The sequence below is a fragment of the Leucopleurus acutus genome (assembly GCF_964270905.1).
Source record: "Leucopleurus acutus genome assembly, chromosome: 1".
Classification (NCBI taxonomy): Eukaryota; Metazoa; Chordata; class Mammalia; order Artiodactyla; family Delphinidae; genus Leucopleurus; species Leucopleurus acutus.
In genome coordinates, this window is record NC_139142.1 from 128,177,780 (window position 1) to 128,205,673 (window position 27,894).

At 36.1% G+C, this 27,894-nt stretch overlaps 1 protein-coding gene across 5 annotated transcripts in view; it reads right to left on the bottom strand.

The window, feature by feature from the left end:
- Window positions 1–27,637, bottom strand: part of SLTM (SAFB like transcription modulator) — a 44,459-nt gene extending 16,822 nt beyond the window's left edge. The window contains exons 1-8 of one of the 5 annotated variants that reach the window (XM_082848926.1): window positions 27,420–27,637; window positions 26,375–26,462; window positions 15,630–15,694; window positions 12,778–12,975; window positions 11,830–11,877; window positions 4,176–4,203; window positions 2,363–2,831; window positions 1,695–1,744 (exon numbers count right to left, since the gene is read on the bottom strand). In XM_082848926.1, the coding sequence (XP_082705052.1) occupies window positions 1,695–1,744; window positions 2,363–2,831; window positions 4,176–4,203; window positions 11,830–11,877; window positions 12,778–12,975; window positions 15,630–15,694; window positions 26,375–26,462; window positions 27,420–27,581 (1,108 nt within the window). In that variant the 5' untranslated portion in view covers window positions 27,582–27,637. The remainder of the gene's footprint in view (window positions 1–1,694; window positions 1,745–2,362; window positions 2,832–4,175; window positions 4,204–11,829; window positions 11,878–12,777; window positions 12,976–15,629; window positions 15,695–26,374; window positions 26,463–27,419) is intronic. The other 4 variants (XM_082848925.1, XM_082848924.1, XM_082848923.1 and 1 more) reach the window with 4 other exon arrangements.
- Window positions 27,638–27,894: the final 257 nt, after the last annotated feature.

Sequence of the window (27,894 nt, forward strand, 5' to 3'; positions counted from 1 at the left end):
AACAAAGACTAGCCAACCACAGTTCACCTTCATTCTCTATCAGAGAAAGGGTAAGAGAAAGTGGGAATTACATGCAGCTGGATAACTCTGTATTTAAAAAAAAAAAATCTTCTAAAATCACTTACAAAAATAAGATCAGAGACCTCAAAATCCTTTAGAATAGGTAAATGGTTATATGTATTATTTCTGCACTATTTCCATACATAAATTATGGTTTCATACAGATAAATGCCATTTCTTAAAATACAGGCCTGGTCAGTCATCCTTCAGTGCTTTACTTCAAATGTGCTATTATAAAAAAGGAATTTTCATTCATTTGACTTTACTTGGAAAACAACTCTTACCCACTCTAAGGGAAACAGTATCTAAGCAAACAAAAGTAACAATTTTTATAACTTTGCATTATTGGAGTAAAATGTTTAATGCTTTAAAAATTACAAGCCACAAGTTTTAGTTGAAGAACTATTGTCAGCGTACTTATGAGACAACACATGCCTGACTCAAATATTTTAAATATTAATGGTTGCTCCATTTGTGTTCTTAAGAAATGTAGTTATCAAGCGATCTGCTATGAAATGTTAACTGGAAGTTTATGTATCTTTTTTATTTTACCAGTAACATTTGGGCCCACGTACTTCTCTAACTACAGAAAAAACAATTTAATGACAGGAAAAAGTTAACATTTAATTAAGACTACACTAGTCTTCTAAATTTAAAGGATAACATTTAATACATTTATTATATCTTATCCATTAACCAAACTGTAAGGAATGTGGGTAATGCAATTAATTAATTGTCAATTACTAAACCAATCACTAAAATTTCTAATTATTAAAATATACCAACAAAATATACTAAAAAAAAGGATAAGGAACACATTACTTTTTCAGGCACTCGAGGCATTTTCAGAATCTGTAGTACCTAAATGGTGTTATTTTCCCTTAAAATGCTTTTTGAGAACACAAGAAATATTTTTCAAGTATACAGCATATACAAGATGACACTAAAGCACATGACCAGGAGACAAACTGAGACTTCCCAGTAACAAAAAGTAATCAAATAATGCACCTTTAAGCTCACAAAAATTAAAATAAAACTACTTTTCTACATAAAATTCTCATCAATGCAAAATAAGTCAAATAGGAAGTAAATTCCGAAGAATTAAAATACTGTATAACTGGCTATTAACAGAAGTGTGCCCTGATTTAAAGAATCAAGAAAGTAAAACCAAATGTTAGGAGACTGACTTTCTTTCAGCTCCACAAATATACACAAATACTGTTTATACCATATTTCCTACTAGACAGAAAGGGAAAAGACGGTGGTAGTGTACAGGGGTTAAAAGTGACTGCAATCAAAGATAAAATACTTGAAATTATAAGAAAACAAAGTATCTGTTATATGAATATTCCATACAGATGCTTAGAACACAACGTAAAAAACACAGACCAAATATATTTTAAGCAAATTCATACCAGTTTTCAAATTAAGTAATTAAGAAAGTAATGCTTTAATCACACTGAGAATTTGCTATAATCTAACTCCATTGTTTACATAAAGGCCATCGAAAAATTTTAGTATGTCAATTTTTGAGGACTAAATAATGTCAAAGGAAACAAACCCCAGGCAATTATTACTTTTTAATGAAAATATGCAATTTACCACTGAAATAAACAGGGAAAGAAATCCATTACCTTTGTCATCTTTGGATGATGTCTTGCTGTCTTTAGATTCCTTTGAAGAGCTAAAGAAGCAAATCACCAGAAGAAAATTGAAAAAAAAAAAAAAACACAACAGAAAAAAACAAAAGAACAAAAATCGAACAGCTTGATATCGACTATATTTCAAATAGTGCTATTCATACAAATTAATAATTCCAAAGGCCTAGATTAGGTTATTTGAACAAATGATTCCCTTAGGATTCTTGGACTGATTTTCCCCAAGATGCCTGAAGATCTAGATTTTCTGACAATTCTATTCAGTGGATATATGGCCATCTTCTCCAGATTTCAGGACTGGGACTTGACTTCATTTTGTGTTCTTAGGACTGATAGTTGTTCATTAACCATCATCACAAGGATTTTTAAAAATAAAACACAAAAAAATTGTCAATTTGAAAAAAAAAAACAACAAAAAAACCAAATATATGCTGACAATTCGACAATGCAATCAGTAGGACACACTGCATATTACGAAGATCTTGAATTTTTTTTTAAAGTAACTTATGACGATCAAAAATATTATAGGCAGGATCATAAGTACTAATTACTGTACATGGTCTTGAAGCCACCCCCTTAATGTAGAGTGATCTTATTGAATGCTGGAATTCAGTATCGTAAAGAACTGACATAGAAAAACAAACCTCTTTGCTTGACCAGAGGCCCCAGTAGACGAGGGCCCTTTCTTCAAAGTATCCTTTTCTTTGTCTCCAGATTCTGCTTTCTTAGAACTTTCTCTGGCTTCCTTCTCGACAGGATCACCCTTCACGCAGTCTTCCTTCTTACCATCTTTATGGTTCGCATTCATCTCATAATCCTTGCTTTCCTTCTCCGGGCTCTGTGCAATGACGTCCTGCCCATCTTTTGGCTTACTTGCTTCAGAATCTGTAATTTTCACATTTTTACCTGTTTCTAGGAGGTCATCACCATCAAAATCCAGAGTGATGGCATCTTCAGCCTGGATTGTGACCGAGATGTTGTCATCCTCAGCTTCTTTCACAGTCGTATTAGCTTCCATCTCTTCATGAGCTGTGTGATCAGCCTCAGCTAGGTTCCCTTCTGAAGGAAGAGGTTTAGATACTTCTTGTGTACCATCACCAGAACCTGCTATATCTAAGAGGATTTAACAGGAATAAATACGGCAAAACAAGAAGTTTAAACAATTTCATATTCATAAGCTAGAATAGGACCTAGAAAATATAAAGCCAGTTATTAGCACTGATGGAAGGTTAGGAAGAAAAACACAAGGGTATTAACTAACATAAACAATCCTTTACCCAGGATCACTTATTCTTCATGGAAAAAAATGATCTCTAAATACAAATACCAAATAACAAAAGGGAAGAAATGGTTCCATCCTGAGGATACCAGCTCTTCATTTCTGGTTATAAGTTAATGGCATATGGAAGATTTTTTTCCTCCATGAGAGAGTGACAAATGTGCAGATTTGGTATTCAATGTTCAAATTATCTTGGGATTTAACTCTTGTGACCTTCATAACTCCAATGGTGACGTCTTGAAAGGTCACAGTCTGAGGATACCAATCGGTCTTCAAAGTATTCAGGGCCTCATCTTTTTCGCTCTTCTTATTCAGTTCTTGTGTAGTCCAGAATCACGTGGAAAACTGCTACAGGCGGCTCCAAAGATGGCCTGCTCCATTAACGTTTAGGAAAGTGGTTATTTCCAGGCTTCATCCTGTCCAGTCAGTCCTGCAATTACCATCTTCAAAGATGTCTTGCATTCCCCCAAAATAGAAAGGCTTCGGGCATCTGAGATTTTCAGCTGGTAGCTTTACTTCATCATTTCTTCTAGGTTTTTTATTCTTTCTTGCTTAGAACCCTGTTCCATGTCCTTTCTAGTCCAAAGTAGGAGGATCCTTTGACGTCTTTCCAAGAACTCTTCCATAAACCTCATACTGACCACGTATTTTGCTACTGGTGTCCCTGCAATTGTATTGGATGAGATAGCTCTCCTAAACTACTGAAACTGTCAGAAGACTGTACGAAATTTCTCTAAGCAGCAAACAAAAAGTCAGTCTCCTGGTCACCCAACATTTTTAGGGCTAATTGTAAAATTAATTATCCATTACATACAAGGACTCCCAATAAGCACGTATGAGTTACTGCAGTGCCAGTCCTAAGAATGTAATCAACTTACCGTATGCTAGGAGTTATTTTTAAAAATAAAATTTAAATTGGGTTAAGTAAAAAATGGCATTGTCCACTACAGTAACTGATATGTACCATTAAGTTAGAACATATCTTTAAAGTGTTAAAAAAAAATTAAAACCAATTGAAAAATAAAATCAAGGTGCTACCTTAATTCACTAAGTTGATAAATTTGAAAATAAACTCATTTCAAAAATAAGATTTCAAATAAGGAATGTTTTATTTTCACATAATTTACTGTTTTTCTAAATGTCACCAATTTTTAAACTCTACTTAGCATCAAACATACCTTTCTCATTTTCTTCTTCCTCACCATCCTGAAATTCAAAGAATAATCAAATGTAAAATGAATTCACTTAAAACTGGATTTCAGTAATAGTACAAGATCTATCAAGTTTGATTGCTGAATGATTTAATAATATTAGAGACGCCTATCACTAACAAATACAGGATATTCCAATCAGAACTGAACCAAAACACATTTACAGAAATGTAGCATATGTCTGGTATACATGATTTTACACAAGGAAACAGGCAAATCTGTCAATGATTATATCAACAATGAACTGGATTACTTAGTTTCACTACTCAAAACTAGTTTAAATAACCGGACTCTAACTCATATCAAAAAGCCACTAGGAATTCCCTGGCGGTCTAGTGGTTAGGACTCGGCGCTTTCACTGCTGGGCCTTGGGTCCGACCCTCGGTCTGGGAACTAAGATCCCGCAAGCCGTGAGGCACGGGCCCCCCACCGCCCCAAAAAAAGAGGATGCAAAAAGATGCCAATAAAAAGCCTGCCCTGATTATTTTACATGACTCAGCTCAAAGGCACTCTTAGGGCATACTATTCAAAATGTACCAGAAAATCTAACATGAAAACATATACTTTTCAAGGGATAGAATGCATATTAATAAACAAAATAAATAAACAAAAAACACTCCCTTCTTAGGCATCTCAGAAGTAAGAATGACCACAAGAGTAGTTTCAAATTCTTCATTCCTTTTTAATCTGTTAAAATGAATTCATAAGCTGTCTCATATACAATGGTGGTCAGCCACTTTAAAAATGGTATTTGTGCTAAGGTAATCAAAACAAGTAACACAATTTTTTAAATGATTGGCTTTAATTTTAAAATATGTGATATTTCAATTTTAAAATTTGTGACATCACGTAATCTAAAATTAAGCATGTGCTGGCTTGAAAACAAGAATAGCACAGAGAGGAAAATCTTTATTTACTCTACACCAAGCTAACACTACAAAAATAACTGAATTATAGCAAAACAGAAACAACATTTCCCAAAATTAAAGATCATAACAAATAAGCTAGTAATATGCATTATAATCTCAGTAATGGAAAAAAATTAAGGAATGTTTTAACTTATAACTTTTAAAATAAAAGCTGAGTAGAAGTAGATTGTTTTTAGTCAAGGTGGTGTGAAGCTACCGTACACGAAGCCTTAGAGTAGTGGTTCTCAAACTCTGAGTCTGTATCAGAATCCCCTGAGGACTTGGGATTGAGATTGAGATTGCTGAGCACCAACCCTAGAGTTTCTGATTCAAGTCTGGAGTAGGGCCTGGGAATCTGCATCTCTAACAAGTTTCAGTGACGCTGATGCTGGTCCAGGGACTACACTTTAAGAACGGTGCCTTAGAGCGACAGCCTAGCAGGGAAATTAGACTGAAGGCAAAACTGAACTGTAAACAAAATTTTAAATGCCGCATTAATCTTATAACACAATTTTAGATTCATATAAAAGCATGCATTCCTTAAAAATGTCAAATATTTTACCATATGCTCAAAATTAACATTTGGGTAACACACATATTTCTGAGAAGTCATTTTTAAAATAATTTTTCAACTTTAAGTTAACACATAAGTGCCCCAATTAGGGAGTGACCAATTGTACTGCAAACTAAAGTAACATGAAGGAAACTGAAAACACTAAAACAATTAAGCCATAAGCTTAGGAAGTAAAATAGTCCAGAACAAGTAGATTACTGACTGACAGCAATATGAATCCTATTATTATATAAGTCCATTATACTGTGCTCTAATAAGCTCCTAATTGTTATGCTGGAATTTAGTTTTAATTATTACATTTCTAATGTGCAACATTTGGAAAGGAAAGAAAAATGCTTTAACTTGGGTGGAGTGGTAGGCAGTGGCAGCAAAGGAAGGATGAGTTATGCTGGAATTACTGATAAATCTTTTTCTCCCAAACTCTTTTAGTCATTTATCTCAGAGGGATAAATAAACTGGAATATCTCAACTTTTACTTAAAAGCAGAATAAAGTAACTTAAAGAATGCAACTTGCCTCTCCTTTATCTACCTGTGATACAACAGCACACCACTTCCAAGATATTGTTTTAGAGATGCAATATCGATACGTTCAAGAAAAAAAAATGGCCGAAGTATTTATTAAAAAATATTGTGATGTAAAAAACAAAATCTTTCTGCCAATTAGAAATGTTATTTCTAGCTGCTAAAATAATTGGTAAGGTTTGCCTTACTTTGCTCAAGAGTTTTTAGGTATCTATCCTAATTACTCAACAGGTCTTCTGAAGGGTTTCACAACTTTAGTTTCTCAAAATAGTAGTAACACTAGCCTTATTACATATACTTAAATGTCCCTAGGAAAGGAGTCTGAGCCAACTTCCAGAAAACAAACTGATTACAATGGGGGTGAAGCACAAAAACAACTAGGGTTAGTAGAAAAGATGAGCCACACACTAGTGCATATTTGCGTTATTGTTCAGTATGTGCAGTAAACATAGCACTCACTACTAAGGTTAAACCGTTCCTTACAATAAAGAAACAAACCAAGAAATACAAGAAAGACAGTGGAAATTTTTCCCTGTAAATGATATATAGGCACAGACATGTACCTTATTTGAAAATAATTTTCCTCCACTGAAAACAGATGTTTTTTCAGAATAAGGAATATGGTAAATAAGTAACCACAATGAAAAGCATCCTTTTAAATTAACTACTTTTTGTGCTAATCTTGAAAAAATGTATTTCACATATGAAAATGAAAACAAATGTCTACAATGTTCATGTTGTTTATCTTTGTAATGGGATCTACAACCCTTAAGTCAAATGTGAAAATTAATACAGAAAGCTTCTCTATTTCTATTTCATTCTAGGAGCAGCAATGACTCGTGAGAGGTAAAGACAAGCCTAGGACTTGTTTTTCAGTTAACAAAGTGTTTCCTATATACCCATTCTATTACCTTCCCCTAGGTTAATCTTGTGATACATGTACTTATATGAACCAAGTAAGAAGACCTCTTCTGGAAGGCCTCCTTTCCCCTGACTGGTATATAAACACTGTATTCAGTCTGACTAATTTACAATAAACCTTCAAGATAACCCTAAACCACTAACTACCTGCTATCTATCTGGCAATACACTAAAGACTGTGGGAAATACAAAATATCTGGCACATAATAAGCACTTAACAAATATTTGTTGAATGAATTTACTGAATAAATGTAGTGTAAGACACTACTGTTTTTAGGTGGAGGGACTGAACTAACTGCAGCACTGTGTAAGTACAATGGAATTCAGAAAACAACAATTCCGAGTGTGGAGTCATTTAGTGAAAAGAATACCAGACTAGGCACCATGAGACGTAGTTATTTATTCTGTCTTTACCACTAAAACAGTTTTACTCTGTGGTAGTGTCATCTACCTAGGTGAATTTTACCTATAAAACAGAGATAACATATGACCTAAATAGGATATATAGAATTAAATAAGATAAGGGGTGTAAAAAGTTCTCTGTCAACAGTAAAGCACTACATGAGAGAGAGCTTTATGGAAGAGACAGAGATAAGTCTGTCTTTGAGAGGTATGTAGACTTCGTATGACAAAAAAAGGGAAGGCCCTTCAAGTTAATGAAACATTAGGGGCAAAGGCAAATGGAAAAAGGAATATACATGATGCAATCATAGAAGATTGACAAGACTGACACTAGAGGAAATTTTTAAGAATTAAAGCATTACCAAATACAAACATTTTGGAGAAAATTTTCCAAACAATTCTCAAGTAACTGATACCTTCAAGCAAGTAAAACAATACTACAAGTAACTACTAACTACACATGTACTATGTGCCAGGGTATATGATTGATCTTCACATCACTCTAGCAGGTAGGACTTACAATGTTCATTTTACAGATATAGAAATTGACTAAGAAAACATGCCCAAACTCACAATATTATAAGTAACTAACAGAATGCAAACCAAATTCTACCTGGTATGACAAACTGCTTAGAGGCTAACACCTGAGAGCTAAAGATTTAAGCTTCAAGTCAAAGCCTGAAGACTGGCTTTAAATAAATATATCCCTATACAAAGGCACGGCCTATTTCCTTATATTTTTTAAAAACAAGGAATAAAAGGATAAATCCTGAATTTTGGAAAGTTCACCAATAAGGGGACGGGTGAAGGGGACTTTTTTGAATATATCCTGTCTCTTAGATTTGACTTTGGAACCATGTACATGTTTTAAATAATTATAAAATTAAATTTAAAATTATAACTTTTTATTTTGAAATAACTATAGACTCACAAGAAGTTACAGATTAAATTTTTTTAAAAACAATACTTAAACATTGAAAATAAAATGAAACAAGTCAACCTAAATACGTATTAGTTGGTGATCATACAGAAGACTAGTCTAAAACACAGTGATTTGTTTGTTCCTAGAGGGGTACATCCTTAGGAGAGATACAACTGGGGAGAAAAACCTTAAATTATTTTCAGAAATCACACTGGGGCAGTGTTGATATTATCATTCTAGGACTATTGTATATACACTGTGAGATAAAGAAAATAATTAACTTAGAAGTATCCTTATGAACTCAAAATCTATTTTATCTTAGAAGTAAAAACCAACAAAAACAAGCAAACAAAAAACACATTCTCTAGCACTGTACATTGAAAAGGCCTAGAAAACATGAATAACCCAGTGGCAATGAATACCCCTACCATGGAGATTACTGTCTTGAAATACCATTTACCACTAAAAGGAAAAAATGGCTAATTACAGGTCTGGAGCAGGAAATGGAACATCTTTACCAGAAAGCACAGAAGCAAAGACTACTAGGATCATGTTGAAAGGACTCAAAAGCCAACTTGAAGAGGTTCTCACTGGCTACAGATGGGACAATTTGAGCATTAACAAGGATAATAACTACAATGGACTGAAATACATTAAAAATATTTAAGTCCATGAGTTCAAAATGAAACTATGGGAGAAAAAGAAAAAAAAAAAAAGAACCTCATTAGTCACTACTGGAGATGCTCATGAACCAGCTCATTATTTTGAAAATTGGTAAATAAAAGAAAAATAATCAAACAGATATCCCGCCTTTCTTTGTAAATGGTACCACAGGGTAACCAAATAGCAGGTGAGAAGTTTCTCTTTCCAAGGAACATTCCAGCTAACAAATAAAGAAAAAAATGACAGAATTAGAATATCACCACTTTGATCTCCCTAAATAACCAGTGCAGTATGGATCATCAATGATTGGTACCATCACCAAGAAGATACAGTCAAACATTATGTGTATCCAAATAGAAGAATACAACACTACCTGGGAATTAGCTGTATGTCTTGCGGGGATGGAGATGGGGGTGCAGGAAACCGATAGTAAACCTCTGGATCCTATAACCAACTTACCAATTTACAGGAAATACAGTAAACAGAGTTGAACGAATCCATAGGAATGTAATCAGCAAAATATAGACTTTGGAAGTTCTATGACTTGTCCAACTATGCTAGATGCTCTTTTTGTAAATATTTTTATTGAACCAGCCATCTCCATTCATTTACCTAATGTCTGTGGCTGCTTTCACACTACAATGGCAGAGTTGGATAGCTGTGACAGACCATATGGCCCACAACGGCTAATGGCCTTTTCTACCTGGCCTTTTAAGAAAAACTTTGCCAACTCTTGTTCTATAGGATAAACAACTCAATTTCTTTAACAAATAAGACAGTAGGGGAAAAAAGATGGAGAGAAAACCTAGAGATTAAAAGAGGCCTAAAAGACATTTCAATCAATCACAATGTCTCGATCTTATTTGTATCTGGATTCAAATAAAACCTGTTTTTTAAAAAAATTTTGGACAACTGAGTAATTGAAGAGATTAAAAATCGTGTTTTAGGAGTAATAATGTAAAAAATAAAAGAGTTCTGAAATTTTTACATACTGAAATTTTTAAAGTGAAATACGATGTCTGGAATTTGTTTCAAAATAATCCAGAAAAGCGGAGGTGAACAGAGGTATAGATGAAATAATACTGCCCGTGAATTGATAACAGCAGAAGCTGTGTGATGGGTACACTCTATGCAGTATTCCTTAACACACGTAGTAAGACAATACATTCATTAGTCATGTTTAGAAGCATCAGATCATGATGGAACTCAGATACATTCATATATATTTCTAGATATTCCACTATACATCATTTAGGAAGAGGAAAAAGGTCATTTTACTTAAAACTTCTCTGAAGAAGTAACCTCCCTTTTGATATGATAAAGCAAAACTTGCCCCTTGATGAGAAGTATATGTGTTATTTCATTCTCAGGATGGAATGGGAGCAAGGCTAAATCTAGCCCATAAAAATTTGCAAAAATTAGAAAAAGGCACTCATTCCTTAAGATACTTCTGTTAAATTTCTATAATAAATATATAATCTATTATGAGAATGGGGACCCTTAGATGTGATGCTTTCACACACTCACAACCTGTGCAACTGTAAGAGAGGCCCTTGATGAAAATTTAAAAACTCGTTGCCAGAGAATATGAAGAGTTCAACTTTACCTTTTTGCAAATTAGTAATCTATAAAAGGTACTCCTCCAATCTGGGAGTTGATCTTCCTCATCTACTTTTCATCATTCAGAAATGAATGTACCCGAGGATAGTACGGGGGACAAGTCTACAGACTTTCAGAGTCCTAATATTTCCTTCCTGAATACTCCAAATTACCAAAAACATTCCTCCCAGAAATGCAATTTCTCCCCCATTGCAATAAACACAGAGAGCCAATATATAGCCTCACCAGCATTTCAAAGGCAAGAGAGCTGCAGGAAAGAAGGCATGACCAGAGGCAATCAGCTAAGCAGTCTGTGAATATACGCCCCATTATACACTCTTCCAGTAAATATCAGAATGAGGAAAAAACACAGCCGGATCACTATTTTTTCTAAATCTAGTAAACAGAGGGAATCTCTATCTCTATTTGAAAGTATACTATTTAAAGAGGGTACATGAACAAGGCATTCCTGAGTACAGATATGAGAAAAAGACAAAGGATAATTTTTTAGTAGAGAAATTGAGCTATAAATGTGTTTACAGCATCTGTACGTCATACTTTAAAATGCACACTACGCGTATCACATATACCAAAAACAAAATCTAATACAGAATAGAAGAGTTGTCATTTTCTACACACACATACACATACATACATAATACCCCAAGTAAATTAATTGAACAGAGATTTTTATCATTTTTATACTATGCCCATCCTAGGAGTGTTAAATTAACCAAATTTTAAAGCTTTGAAAAGGATATTAGTACTTTTAAATGATTTATTTTATACCAAAGTGACCAAAAAAAATCAAGGAGTGTGAAGGCTTCCCAAAAGACTGGTAACTAGAGTCATGTTTTATACAAAGGATAGACTGTTTTTATTTTTATTTTGAAAATGGTAGGAACCTTGTTGTAATAACTTCCAATTACCTCTATGGCAACAGAAATTTCAGCTGCCACTTTAAAGTATTTTGTATACACCACATAAGTAACTCAGTATTAAATTTAAGGCAGTTTTATGAGTTAAAGAATTATGAAGTCAAAATAAGATTCCTTTTCCAAGCCCTTCCACCCACAATATCAAATTCATAGGACTAAATGTAAACTTACTTGGGCTGTTAGAAAGGTATCATCTTCACCTTCTTGAGCTTCAATTTCCTAAGTAAAAGGGTATACAATAGCTTTGCTTTACAAAATATCTGGGTAACATGAGAATGCTTTTATGCTATACCCGATTATCACGTGCCTCATGTTCTGTGCAGGGTCTATGGATACCATGGGTCCTAAGTCAATGCTTAATAATTCAGGCTATATTTTTTATGCCAACAGAAACGCTTAGTCACATTGATAAAAGAATTAGAAAAATGTCCTTCATGAGCCCTTCATTTATTAGGCTAAGTAGAACGAAGTGTTCTAAGCATGAATACTGACCCCCTAATCCCTTGATTTTCTTAAGATGTACTAACATACTTCAAAGCAGGACAAATGATCTATTTCATTCAAAGAAAAGATTTAAAAATTATATGCTTTTAAGTTAAACCTTCGTAAGTAATTTCCCCACCCTTGATAACAACCAAATAAATGCAAATTAGTCTTTTATATCTTCTAAAGTAGTAAAAACAAAACAAACCAAAACTACCACCTTATAATGTTAGCAAGGTCAGAGTTAGATTGGTACACTCATTCATAGTAGGGTAGTAAACAACTTAAATATCCCAAATTAAAGGAGTAGCTATCAGACACATAGAAAACAGTCTAATAAACTGTGGTGTAACACAAGAATTATGAAGTCATTATGATATGTTATGTGAAAATATTATATAGAATAGCAACTTATGGCATGATAACTACTAGGTAAAAATATATACATATGTGGAAGATAATAAGCAAAAATAAAAGGGTCATCTTAGATGGTAGGAGTCTGAGTGATTTATAAATAACTTTAAAAATATATATTTTTTAAAGTTCTGTGACTTTCACATTGAACTAGAAAAATACGTTTTTATTATTTAGTACTTAATTTACTGTGTCACGTTTTAAAAAAAACTGGCTAAAGACCTGACTTTCGATGTCCTCTTTTTCTATATCTTCTATTGCTTCTGCCTCTATTAATTCATGAGCTCTCTTGTTCTCTTCTGCAGAAAGTAACTCCTTGGAATGCACATTTTCTTCTTCATTTTCACCAAATTCTTCAGAGTCCTTTAGTTCGTCACTTCCATCTTGTTCATGTGCCTCTTGATGCTCCAATTCACAGTCCTTTTAATGGTAAGAAAATTTGGTACAACTCGAGGCAAAGTACTATAGGCTATCCACCAAACCTTTTTGGTAATTTACATCTCTAAATGTTTTCACTTTTATCATATTTTGACATTATTCCCAAAGTCAAAGTTCAATCATTTTATAGGACACACTAACTGTGTCTTTAAAAATAGAGGGGGTCTAAAACCAAGGTCATTAAACTACGCATCTGAGTTCCCAAATCTCTTACACTGAAATACATACACACTAACTGGATTGCTCTCAAGTTCCAGTTGTTTAGTATTTACCAAATCACATACTTGTATGAGCCATCCTTCAAGACACGGCTTCAAAGAAATGACTTCTTTTCTCCACATGTCACAGTTTGATTTAACTTCAAAGACCACGGAAATCTTACATACGATAATATAAAGTTTATTTCCAATTAATAATAAGGAATCCCAACTGTTACACCAATGTCTGTTCTTAGAAAATATGCAAATAATTAATCTAAATGTATTAGCTTTGAAATCTACCACTATGCCACAAAGCCGATTAAGCAGGGGAACATAGGTTGGGATTGCCTCTGTGAAAGAATATCTGTTTGCCCTTCAAAGTTTAAGGATACAAGGGTACCTCAGTAGAAACAAAGAAAAGCAGCAATGTGCCTAGTTCCCTCTTTGATTAACTGCAGAGAAAGGGTTGAAAGCAACGAACATCCCTTCCTCCTTTCCTATTCTCATGGTACATCTAGCAGATTTAACAAAAAGTTTCTGAGTTAAAAGGGGAAAAGTGCAGGGGTATAACTATTAATCATTCATAGCTGAACTGCAATGAGTGAATAGAAATTTCTGGTGGGCACTGAGAAGAAATACGATTGTTTTGGAATATGGAGTGCTTGGGGAGCAGGGCGTCTCTGGGACAGAGGTTTAACCAGCTTCACTACCTATGGGTGGAGGAACGTAGGGGATTGAAAATGGAGTAGGTGGTTGGTTATATGATGGTGGAAGAATAGGTGCAAAACAAAAGAAAATCACAAGGGAAGTCACTGAGGGAACTTCATCTACTCTGAAGTGCCAACTTTGACCATTCTCCTCATCTATAAGTAGAAGTAATTCCCATAGTATTCATATATCTAAGCAATAGGTGATATTTACCCACCACTACTGTATAAATTCCAAAACTGCCAACTCTGAGAAACAGGGAAAGCATATTCACTTAATTTCTATCAAATTCATCACATACGCGGATACTTCCAAAGGGAAAAAGAAATATAAAGAGAGTGAAGATATATTTAAATAGTATTTTTTTAAAAGCTCTTTTGTTCTTCTAGACATTATGAGACCAGGTTCATTTAATAATTACACAAAGGCAACCTCTGCAGTACATATAAGAGACAGCAATATTACATCTTGTAATGTTTCAAACGACTGAAACATTTTTATGAACTGAAGAGCTGAAAGGAAGTTAGAAATGTGAAAACTAAAAGGGTTTTTTTACTAAGTCACAATGCTTTTCCAGCTTATGGGTAATTTTGGCTTAATCATGCACTCACTAGTGAAGATAACTAGAGAAAATAAGAGCAAAGGAACAAACCTAATGGAAGATATACCACAAGGATAAAAGAACACAAAGACTGAAGAGTTCTTAAATGCTCAAACGAAAGCTGGTTACAGACATGCAATCATCAATTTTAATGGATCCCTAAGCAAACATTTCCTAAACTATCTGACTGCAGGGCTAACTCCTCAACCAAACATCTCTTTCTCTCTGTGCCTGCCCTCAAAGTGCAAGATACAAAGCGTTGAGACACATGGTGCTGTGTGGCTAGTGTGTGTATAACGTAGGGAGGGTAGAGAGCTAGACCGTAGGAGAGATGGGTGGGTGAATGGACATGAGCTGGCTTCATGGTGGAGCACACAGACATCCCAAGATGTTATGGCAATATGGCCTAACTGTACACAGAAAATGGAAATACATGGGGTGTAAATGTACATAAGTTAAGAGGAACTATGCTCATTAAATAACTCCTGCAAATGCCACACTACCTAAGATCTAATGATCAGTAAATAGCAGATCACACTTCATTAAAATGAAAACAACAACAAAAAATCTAACTATGATTAAAAATAACAGTAATATAGAACTGCCACAACCTCAATTAAAATTAAAATACTTCATATTTCTGGTTGGTCAGTTTTAAAGTACATTCTTTTTTAGCCAATAAAGACCTGGCTTATCTTTAAAGGGCAAAACAAATTTCTTAATCTGATCTTCACCAAGTAGCAACACATCAGCAACTCTCTCCATTTTAGGGACTACATTTTTCTAAGTTCTGTTTGTTATATACGAAAGCTAATGCGATGGGCAGTACCTTGTCCAGGAACTAAGATAACAATTGTCCTGCAGATGTTCCTCTGGCCCCTATGTCTCAGATTTCTACTTAAATGCTCTGACAAACATTTTTTGCTTTGTCTCATTTAACTAAAGATAAAGTTATTTATTATATTTCTCAACTATGAGAATTAATAAGATTGACAATATTACATAAGTCTCTATCATTATTTTACCTACATATTTCAGTGTCTATTGTTCAAGTAAAATGCATGAATTCATCATGCAAAATGCTAGGCTCAAAATAAACATCTTAACCTGTGTAATTAACACTTTACCTTGACAAAAGCATCATCTTCCACAGAAGCATCTCCACTCAACTCATCTGCTTCCTGTTTTTTACCTGCGAAAGAAGGAAAATGGGCTAACAACCAATATTTTATTACTTCAAAAGCAAAAAACATTCAGAGAAGTTTACCCCGAGGTACCACTCTCCACTCCCAAATCATCTGACAAAGCTAATGCCAACTGCTTATAAACCACCTGGCCACAGCTGTCCCAAACAAAAAAAAAGCTTTATTAACAATGACATGCTGTTTCATTTCACTAAAATAAACTGTACAATTAATCCTACATATGAACCCATCATCTTAACCGACTTGACATATGAGGTACATTTTTTACACCACTCAAATTCTCTACCTCCAATTCTCCCGGAAGTAGCAGCACCTTTCAACAGTTCTCTCCTATTTGTATACATAACCAGACATCTGATAGCTAAATTCAAGACTCATATCCCCCATAAAGCCTTCCCTAAGTTCTCCTTGTCAACAAGCTTTCTCTAAAATAAAATTCTCACACTTGACACCTCAAAATCCATCAGCTGATTAGATACTGCCTTGTACTCTCAAGTACATCTTGCTTCACCACTTAAAAAAATACCTTAAGTACAGTGACTGCTTTTATGCTTATTTTGTGTTTCTCCAAAGGCCTAAATATAAATAGCACTGGGCGCTTAACATAATGACTGATTTAACTGATTTAAGGCAAGTAGAAATTACTTCAGACCAAAAACTGTTAAGAGCTTCTAGATAGACTACAGGCCTCCCTGACCCAACCCTCATCTTCAAAACTTTGTAAACTGGTGGTTGGAATTTTAAAAATGTTTTCCACATCAGAAAAAAAAAGTTTTCCACAGAGCCAAAGCTAAAAGTTTGTGTTTTCAAGCTAGTCCACAAAAATCTACTAGTTAAATAACCCATAATGTATCAGAAATGCTGTAAAAAAAAAAAAAAAAATCACAGCTGCTAAAATTTTACTATTAAATTTTAAAATTTTTACTGATTTTGAGAGGTTAATGATTCTTTCCTGAGGCTAACTAATCAACCTTTCCTTTGCGTAAAACAGGCGTTGCCATGTCTCAAGCTTCCATGACCCCCAGAGCAGAGGGTTTAGTTGTGAGGTAACTGTAAGAAAAAAGTTAGGATGCCTCCCTTTCCCATGTCTCCTCACCAGCTCCTATCTTCCATCTACCCCCAATTTGAAATCCTTTCCATGAATGAGAGATAAAAAGTGAAACAAGGGCTTCCCTGGTGGCGCAGTGGTTGAGAGTCCGCCTGCCGATGCAGGGGACACGGGTTCGTGCCCCAGTCCGGGAAGATCCCACATGCCGCGGAGCGGCTGGGCCCATGAGCCATGGCCGCTGAGCCTGCGCGTCTGGAGCCTGTGCTCCGCAACGGGAGAAGCTACAGCAGTGAGAGGCCCGCGTACCGCAAAAAGAAAAAAAAAAAAAAGTGAAACAAGATACTGGTCCTTTCCAAATATGTGAAAAGATTAAGAGTAAAGAGTTTTCTTTTACCCACTGAGTTAAAGAGGTCTTCCTGTCCCTGAGGGCTTGTGTGAATCAAAAGAGAAACAAAATGTTGAGCTTAGTGGTATTTGTATTTTAGAGAAAATACAAATTAGAAGTTACTACAAGGGCAACAAGAGAGCTGTTCCTTCCTTACAAAAGAAAACAGTATCAGGTGAGAAAGAGCTCACTAAACTGTTTTATCACGTTTAGAGAAAGTTCCATAATATAAAAACTTTAAAGATGCTACCTTTGAGAAGAAATAAGCTTTTTAAAACTATAGGATTGGGACTTCCTAGTGGTCCAGTGGTAAAGAATCTGCCTTCTAATGCAGGGGACGAGGGTTTGATCCCTGGTCAGGGAAGTAAGACCCCACACGCCACGGGGCAACTAAGCCCACATGCCACAACTACTGAGCTGGCGCGCCACAGCTACTGAGCTGGCGCGCCACAGCTACTGAGCTGGCGCGCCACAGCTACTGAGCTGGCGCACCTCAACTAGAGCCCGCGTGTCACAAACTACAGAGCCCATGCACCACAACTACAGACCCCATGGCCCTGAAGCCCGTGCACCACAACGAAGAGCCACAGGGCTCAACGAAGATCCCGCGTGCCGCAACGAAGACCCAACGCAGCCAAAAATAAATCAAATAAATAAATAAAATAAAACTATAGGATTCCACCCCCCAACACACACACCACCAAATAACCTATAGAGTAGAGCTTTTGGGTGAACTCCTTCAGATCATTTGCAAATATTATTTACTCTTCACAAATATAAAATGCTTTACAATTTGCAAAGCGCTTTATTTTTTTTAAATTTATTTTATTATATTTTATTTTTGGCTGCATGGGGTCTTCATTGCTGTGCACGGGCTTTCTCTAGTTGTGGCGAGTGAGGGCTACTTTTCCTTGCAGTGTGCAGGCTTCTCACTGCAGTGGCTTCTCTTGTTGCGGAGCACGGGCTCTAGGCGTGCAGGCTTCAGTAGTTGTGGCTCGCATGCTCTAGAGCGCAGGCTCAGCAGTTGTGGTTCACGTGCCTAACCGCTCTGCAGTATGGGGGAATCTTCCCAGACCAGGGCTCAAACGCGTGTCCTCTGCATTGGCAGGTGGATTCTTAACCACTGCGCCACCGGGGAAGTCCCGCAAAGCACTTAGAAAAAAAAGGTCAACTGATTTTTCCTAGCACCCCATGGTACATAGGGCCGGTAATCACAATTTTACAAAAGAGAAAATGAACCCGAGGTTATACAGCTTGCCCAAAGCTAGTAAATGGCATTGTCAGAACTGGAAGCCAAGGCTTCTCTTTTCCAGTCTTAAATTCTTTCCACTTCATCTTACTATTACCTACTTAAAAGACATTATTCTAGTAAGCAGTGGTTAATTAACTCAATTTACAGATACCATCTTTGAAATGGCAGCCCTCATCATAATGACAAGCTACATATACTATGCACATTCCATGGTGAGTTTCACTTGCCTTAGTTTACTTAAAGGAAAACCAAATTACACTACATCAACCAAAACAACAACAGCAGTCACTACCACTGCTTAAGCAGCTTCCACAGTGCAGACACTAGGATAAATGCTTCATATGTACTAATGCATTTATTTTATCCTCTTAACTAGCCCCATTTTACAAAACAGGAAACTAATGCTGAAAAGTTAATCAGATTACAAAGTTAGTAAGGGTAGTGCTTCAGTTTAATCCCAGGCCTATTCCCACTCCTCAAAAACCAAAAAACCATTGATGTTCAAGTAGCTACAATGTGCCAGTTGTTAAAAATGTTATCTCTTTTAGCATGAACACAGGCTCCACAAGCCACATCCATAAAATTTTAAAATGTGAGAGTCACAGAAATTACGTAACTTGCCCCATGACAAACAGGCAACAAGAGGCAGAGGTACACAAAAAGGTCCAAGTTTGCTATCCCTTATTGTTTTTAACAGATGTATCACATGAAAGCACTGGACACAATGTGTCATAAGCTTGTAAGCATAAAAACCACAAGGAGGAGATTTTCAAACATACAGTGATGAAACTTTAATAATAACCTGATAGGTACATAATTTAAGAAAACTGACATTTCACACACTAGTTTTTGACTCTTCTCATGATCTGTAACTCTGCACTTGTTTACACATGATGAATTAGAAACTATACTGTAATTTCTTCCTTTATGAAAAAAAGTATCACCCCTCCACCATACAAAAATAATTCACATCTTAAAAAGCTATGATGTTCATCATCCAGCCCAGAACCTAGTACAATGCTATATGATAAGTAGATACTCAAGCATTATATATATCCTGACTGATAATGGTGTAGGTTATAGGTTGGATGCTAGCAGTAAACAAGGTCTGGATTTCTATTCAGAATTTCTATCAGCCCTCACTGGGACAAAGGTAAGACGTGACATGCCAGTCAAACTAGCATCATGTGCAACCCCATCCTGTCAGTAAGGACTGTAAACTCCAACTTTAACGATGTTACAAAGTACATCGACAGATTCCTAACTTTTATGATGTCACAGATAAGAAATAACTTAAAAGAAAACTCAAATCCCACTTAATTCAACAAGCACCACCAGCTTAGGCACATTTTTGTACAGTCAATAATCGTTTATACCCCATATCCCATTTAAGCCTGTGCTATGAAAGCTCCTACAACAAACTAATAAATGAATCTTTTGTCCTTCAGGGAATCTGGCATATACCACAGAAATGGGAACTGGTCCAAAGCAAAGTAGCACCACCAGGATGAGGAAGCTAACTGAAAGTGCAATGTAGTCGGAAGCCTAACTTTAATGCTCTGAGGAACAAAACTAGAAAATAAACTGAGTAGTAAAGATAGTCTGAATAGCAAAATAGAAACTGGAAGCAAAATTACTTATCACATCTCAAACTATCATAGTAGTAACATATAGTTATTTTGAAATTTCACTGCAATGATTTTAGGGTCAAAAGTAAAAATGTATACACCAAAGGAAGACGACACTAGAATACCTCCTTAATTATGCAGCATTGTTTTTATGGGTCCACAAATCCTTAGTGAAACCACTGGGGCCAGACATGTTTCAGAACTGTCAGATTTTAAGAGAGTACAATAGTGTCTATACCATGTGTTAATTTAAACCTCCCAGTGGCTTCTGGAACAGCTTCTCTCAATCAATCACGGAAACATTTGTGCAATGAAATATATGAATATTAACATCAATTAGGATAAACCAAGACTATAAGTAGCCTCACTTTTGCCACCAAACTTAAGAAAAAACTTCATTTTCAGAATGTTTGTATTTCAGAATTAACAATAAAGAATTTTGGATGGCAATTTGGTTTTCTTCTTCAAAGGCAAACTGGTCCTTACAAGGTTTGGTAATTTTCCTTTTCAAGTTCAGAAATACCTCCAGAAACAAAATGAAACAAAAAATCCACTTAACAAGTAGATTTTAAAGTAATTTTGCCAAAAAAATTTTGTGGCTGAGTAACTTTTCCCCTAAACATTTACAGAAGCTATGAAACGTAGAAAATGTTCAGTCATAAAATTTCTGTTGGATAAGAGGGGGGAAGACTCAGAGACCAGGCCAAACTGAACAACACTGATGATTCCAGCAACAACCTCTCCTCAACTGTATGAAATCTTAAAATAATCACGTACTATGCCTTGTGTTAACCATTTGCATATGTGTTTTAGTCTCTCTTCTATTAAAATGATATTTCACTAATGAAATCAGTTTTCTAAAAGGCTTTGCACACTGTCCTAAACATAGCAGTCATCCAATAGGTCATTTTATTATTTTTTAAAAATCTACCATAAAGATATTTCATACTCATTATAATAAAATAAATCTGGAACACACCAAATGTATATTTTTTAAAATCTCTTAACTGTGTCACTAAAGACAACCAAACTGAACATCCACACACACTTGTGAGCATTTGCACAAGACTTTAAAAGGCAGCAAGAATGTAACTTGAGTTCTTAACAGATTACTTTTCTATCCTATCAATAAGAAGAAACTAGCACTGCTTAGCTCAGCATTATTGTGAGCATCAAATAAAGCAATGTGAGAGTGTTTTGAAAACTGTAACAGAGAACTAATTGCAAACTGACAGGCAGAAAGAGATGAATGAAAATGATGCTAAGTTTTAAGCAGTCATCTAGAGCAGCCAGTGGTTCTTAACCCTAGCTGCATGCGAATCACCTGGGGAACTTTTAGAAAATACTGATTCCTGGGCCCCCAACAGAGTAACCAAAACCAACTCTCTGGGAGGCAGGAGCATGGTATCTGTATTTTTAAAAACTCAAATGACTCTAATGTAGAGCAGACTGAGCATAACTGAAGAAGTTGAAGTGAGAAGAACATAAAAGGTTACCGTTTTCAGATTCTCCAGACTAGAAAAAATTTAAATTCTACCTAGCTTCAACAAAACACCTTGAGTAGGTATGAACCGGTATTAATTCTCAACAAGGTTAAAAAAAAAAAAACCTTAAACATAAACCTCCTATGAGTACATGCACATGTACGTATTACCTTAGATCATGTTACCTGTGATAAAATCCGAGTGGTGGAATTACGGGCAATTTTCACTTTTTTGTACTTTTCTGGATTATCTAATTTTTAAAATGAAAACATTTCACTTTTATAATCTGGAAAACAATTCTGTAAAGCCATAATACAAACTACTATTCCAGGTTACCAGAACTGCCACATAAGGCTAACTCGGGCTGTGGAGTTTATGGTGTGAATGGTTAACTCCCAGAATTGCACCACACCGAGGCCCTTTTATTGTAATGTGTGAGAACTAACTTATAGTTGATTAAATAAATCAGCAAATTTCAGCCTTAAACCCTAAGCCATTGTTCAGTCTCTTCATTAAAGTCATTTCTGATGCCACCAACTGATAATAATAACTGCTTTTTCCTCTAATTCCTGGACAATTCTCACTTTATTTTACATGAGTTCATGAAAGAGAAGAAAAAGTCTGAAGTCTTCTGTCCTTAATTCAAAATGCCTAGGAGATGAATGACATGGGAGAAAGACACTGTCATAAAGTACTAGAAAATTTTATCTATCTCCCCACCAGGATCCTTGACACACACCATATTTGACACAATAAAATAGCTGAAAAAAGTACAAAAGTGCTTTGATGATAAACATAATCCACCATATACAACTGCATAAGTCAAATGCAGGTTTTAATGGCTGAGGTAAAAGGGCCTGATTTTGTGAAATGAAAATGACATACACAACTTCTGAGGTTGGACAATATTCCAGCAAAAGTTACGAGGCTTTCCAACACAGCAACAACTTGGTGAGGGATAAAAGGCGAGTGCCATGATTCACATACTCTAAAAGTACATTTCACAATCAGTGTTTAAGGAGAAGCCACTAGTGCTGTTGAGAAAAGCACCTTAAAAAGAAAAACTGTTTGGAAAATAGTAAAGACTATTAATCTCTGATTGACTGCTGCCTACAAAGAAATATGCAATTAAAATAAGCACCAAAAGAAATATTTTTAAAAGCAGTTGTTAAGAAAGTCATCATATGGCCCTCAGTATTCATTCAACAAACCTGTTATGTGCCAAGCAATATGCTAGGCATTACAGAGATTAATGTAAATAAAAGACTATGTCCTCACCCCCACAAAGCTTCTAGCCCAGTGGGTACCCAAAAAAGATTTATGACAATTTTGTCCCCAAAATGTTTCTCAATGCCACAGTTCTGATTAAAGTTTCCTTAACATCCAAACATACAACAGTTTAAAAAAAAAGCAAGCATTACAGTGCACTATGACACTAAATTATATGAAATTCATTATATGTGGTTGATTACTATATTCTTATTTGGCATACAAATTTTAGAAAGCTTTACACAGTAAACATGTAATTAATTATACTGAGTGTGGTACTTTCCACACATAATCAGGCATTATGTTTGGATAAACCTGCAACCCGAAAATATACTTGTTTCTATAGTGGGAACAAAACAGATTTTATATAGCAGTTTGAATCTTTTTTAAACCTGCAAGTACTGTGAGTTTCAATTCGGTAAGTACTGATTACATATACTTCTGAATATTGCACTGATTAACTACTTAAAGTAACTTTGACTGAAGTTTAGAGGTGACTCGAAAGGTTGAATATCCAAAAGAATGATATGCTGTTTACAGGTGAACCGAAAGAAAGTTTACATCTATAATCTCTAAAAGAAGCTAATGAGGAGTTAGCTCTACCTGTTTAACCACTTTCTTAACACACACCCAAATGATGACAGTAACTCTCACTGGTGAAGCGCTCTTCTAGGTTACTTATTAAAAATGTCATAGCAAAGAGAATGTGAAAAGACTCAGAAGTGAGAACCAATCTAAGCTTAAAATTTCACCCCACTAACTCTATGCAAATAGATTTTACAAATATGTTAACCATAAATATTAGGACCCACTATAACATTATCAACATTTGTTACAAGTTTGTGAGTTTGTACTTGTAATAACAGCATTTTTAAAAATATTCTACAATATACTTAAGAATGCAGATTCCTTTTCCTCTAATCTGTCAAAACATAATCATTTTAACACAAAAAAATTGTTTGAGAAATAGTGACCCTGAACTTATAAGAGAACGAACTTAATATTTCACCTAAGTAACTTTTCAAGACCCATGAAGCTTCTCTTGCCTTATCATTCAACATCATTTAATTTTATTGCTACATTAAGCCACATCATCATAAGAATTATTTATTTTGCCTAACAAGCTATTAAATGTGGTGTCTTGCTGTTGTCTACATGACTGCCTCTAAGTAATCCCTTTCTTTATTCTTATCCTTTTCTAGTATTCCCAGCTAAAGATATCCATACTGACTGAGGACCTATGAGTTTTCCTGTTCCTTCCTTATACATCTATTTTAGCTAAAAAAAGAATTTTTCTTCTGGCTCCTAGCTACATATAATTATTAAATTTCAGAATTAAGAGACCCTTACAGATGGTCTGGTAAATTTTCCAATTTTATAAAAAGGAAGTATATCCACTGAAGGAAAAGTAGTATGACTAAGATGCAATTACTTTTAAGATAGATACTGCTAAGTGAAACAAGATGTGACAAAAAGAACATCATATTACAATACTATTTAATTTCTTGAATCCTTAGTTTTAAAAATCTGTTAATTATTAATATTTTTTAAAGTTTCCCTATTCAAATTTGATGTCTAAAAATTATTTTTAAACTTAATTTAAAATTTAAAATAATCTACTTATAAGCATCTTAACTGTAAATTAATTCAAACTAGGTTCTTAGTTTGGGATTTACATTATGTTCTTTCTCATTCACAGGATTTTCAGAACAATGATAAATGGAACTCAAGGAGACAAGAGCTATTTATCACACATGTCCCAGAATGAGTCTCATGAAGTACTCAGTTGTAGCGTGCTGCAGACACACAATTAATGTTACGACTCCTGACTAAATACTACAAGATACCTTAACATCAGAGTTATGGAAAAATAAAATTTCAAGTATCCTTATAATCCACATAAGAGGAAAAAATTAACATACTTTTATATATATATATATACACACACATACATACATACACATATACATGTGTATACTGAAAAACTTCTTAAAACGGTATATTGCTGAATTTATTGCTAAAGGTAGGATGAGTGAAGTTCCTAATGACTAAAAAAGAAAGGGATACACAGAGAAATTAAAAGTAGGCGAGAATGAATAAATCAAATGAGATTTACTTTACATGCTAAAATCAGTAATCAGCTTAAATATAAATTTGGGACCATGATTAATACATAACATCTATCAAACTACCACAATATGCTAAATAAATGACATGAATCAAAATCATTATAAGAAATCACAATAAGAAACATGGTTAATTCCTGATGTACTTATTTCTGAATTTTTTATGCATCCTCATTTTGAAATTGCCTCTGAGTTTGTCAGCAGAGGCTTCTCAACACAAGCTTCTCTAACACAGGGAAATGTATCTCTCAAAGTGATACACTGAGTTAAGAATTACATTAAAAGCCACAGATTTTCAAGATAACTTTGTTACTCCTCTAAACACCATTTCTACCTCTGCCATTCCCATCCCAACCAGAAAATGCTTCTTTGCCCTTTTCAATTTCCTTTGGCACAAATAGGGCACTCTTGCAAACCTACAAAAACTCTCAGTGAGATGGCATCAGGATGTGCCTGGTCCCAATACTCATGCAGATTGCTTAAGATCAAACTTGACTATTTCCTTCTTTTCAAGGTTAATCCATTCAACCATTTTACTCTAGTTCCATCAATCTGGTCTACAGCAGAGAGTAGCATTTAGGATCACTTAAAGCAGTAAAGAGTGTTAGGTTTTTAAAATGCTGCAGCTGCATGGAACTTGTATGTAGGTACCAGGATCCAGATACCCACATCATGCCCACTCTCTGACATTGTCCTTATAGGACTGAGGGAGAAATCCGTAATTATTCAAGAAAGTATTTCACTTACCAGAACCTTTCAAATATATCTAAGTCTCATTTATATTGTTAAAATGTTAATTTAAAACAACCTTTACCTATTCATTAAATCACCATATCCTAGAAATATATTCTGGCCTACTTTAAAAGTTATAAAATCGAAATCATTAACATATCCCTATAACTTAAAACTTTTTATTTTTAAGCTAATTAGTCATGGATTTTTTCTCTACCTTGTTAGTATGATTGGTAAAGGTCTTTTTGAATTTCACTGAAAATTAGAATGTTTAATGGCATAAATGCAAAATTAAGTTCACCAAATCAAACAAAATACTAAACACAAAGGTTATAAAATTTTAATATACTAGAGAAAACAGCAAGGAGCCAAAGTGAAAGATTTGGTAGGAATTCCATCAATACTCTGCCAATTGTGGGGCAAGGTAGACATGTATTAAACCGTATTTTATTCTTCAGGTCTTCACACTATGAAGGAAGAAATATTATGGAACTTGACTTTGTAATTTTTTCAGAAGCAAGAAAGAACTGGTCTCACTTTCAGGTCAGCTTCAGCCAAATCTTAAGGGCTACTAGTCACCCAAAGCCTGGCAACAGTAACTTTTCTTCCTTGACCCAACAAGGCAGAGTGCCAGAGGGAAATAGCAAAGAGTAGCACTATATAAACAGGGCAAGTGGCACAAGAGCAGAGGCAAGTTATATAACCAAAATATATTTTAAAATATGTTTATAACTCGTAACAACCTTTGCCTTTGGTTGGTTTCTTGTTTGGAGTATCAGTTGAAACAGTTAATTCAATATTATCTGGATCGCCTCCTTCCTCTTCAATAGCCTACATTAGAAAGAGAAGTTAATATGCTACACAGTCTATCTAAACTTATTTTAAAAAACGAAATGAAAAAAAAATTAGCAAACCTCAAGCCTCAAGACATTAGAATTGCCAGTCATTTCATAAACCAACCTCACAAAGGAGCAATTAAACTACACGAGTGAGAGAAACTTTCAGGAGGAAATATCATTAGGTATCAAAATCACATGGAGTTTTACATATTACCCAGTCGAGAAAATTAACTAACACATATTATCATACTGAACAAAAGTCTAAATATTCTCGATTGCAGCAAAGTTGCTAGCTACGAAAGTAAAGAACTAAAAGGAGCTTTCCTAATTTCTATAGTACAAACTTATTTCTCCTCTACTACAATTCCAACGCTCACTCAAACCAGAAAGATAATCAGGGAAGAAAAAGATTATTGCGCTAATGCAAAAACTGAAAACCCAGCGGAAAACAAACCCTTTCTCTTACCCACCCATCAACTCCCACTACCAATTACCCCCCAATATGGGGAGGAAACGGTTGGACACAATTAAATGGTAACTTCGCAGAAGTCACCAAAGTAACCAGTCCCTACGAGGCCAAGAAATGCACGCGCTCACCATCGCTAAAGGCTGGGGACCGAGCGCCTCCCGGGTCTCCACGATCGCCCTTGGGAGGCCGCGCCGGCCGTCCGCAGCCTGGCAGAGACGTCCCGGGGGAGGCAGGGGTGCGCTGGGCTGCGGCGGCTGGTCCCGGGCGGCTCGCGGGCCCCTCGCAGGCCAGGCCCGGCGCGCGGGGGCGGGGGCGCCGCGAGAGGGTCCTCGCCCTCCCGCGCGCGCGGGCGCCGCCCGGGACCTCCCCACCTCAACGCCCCGCGGGCCCCGGCGGCTGCGAGCGGACGGGGGCTGCGGCGGAAGTGGGGGCTCCGAGGCGCGGCCTAAGCTCGCCTTCCCGGACCTAGCCGGGCCTCACCTGCTTGAGTCGGGAAACGAGCACAGTCTTGACTCCGGTGATGTCCAGGTTCCGCCGTTTCAGCTCGGACTTGAGATCGATGACCCGCAGATCGGTGATCTTTTTACCTTCCGCCTGACCTGAGGCGGCCGAGGCTGCCACAGCACCGGTAGCGGCAGCCATTTTAGAAGAACAGCGCGCTGCCTAGGCAGCGAGTGATCTGCAGGGCGGCGGCAGCAGCTCCAACTTCAACTCAGGCCTCGCCGGCCGCCGGCGCCGCACAGCGCTGCGCACAATGAGCCACTAGCCCCGCCCCCTGTCCGCCACCCCGGCGCAACCTGCAGCCTCAACCAGCACCCGGATGAGGGGCGCGCGTGCGCACTGGCGGGAGGCGGGGGATGGCGCCCAGCGCGCGCTGCGGCGCCGGACGTTGCCACCTGGGCGGTGCGACCACCCCTCCCGCCTTGCGTGGACTGGGAGGTCAGGCGCGTTCAAC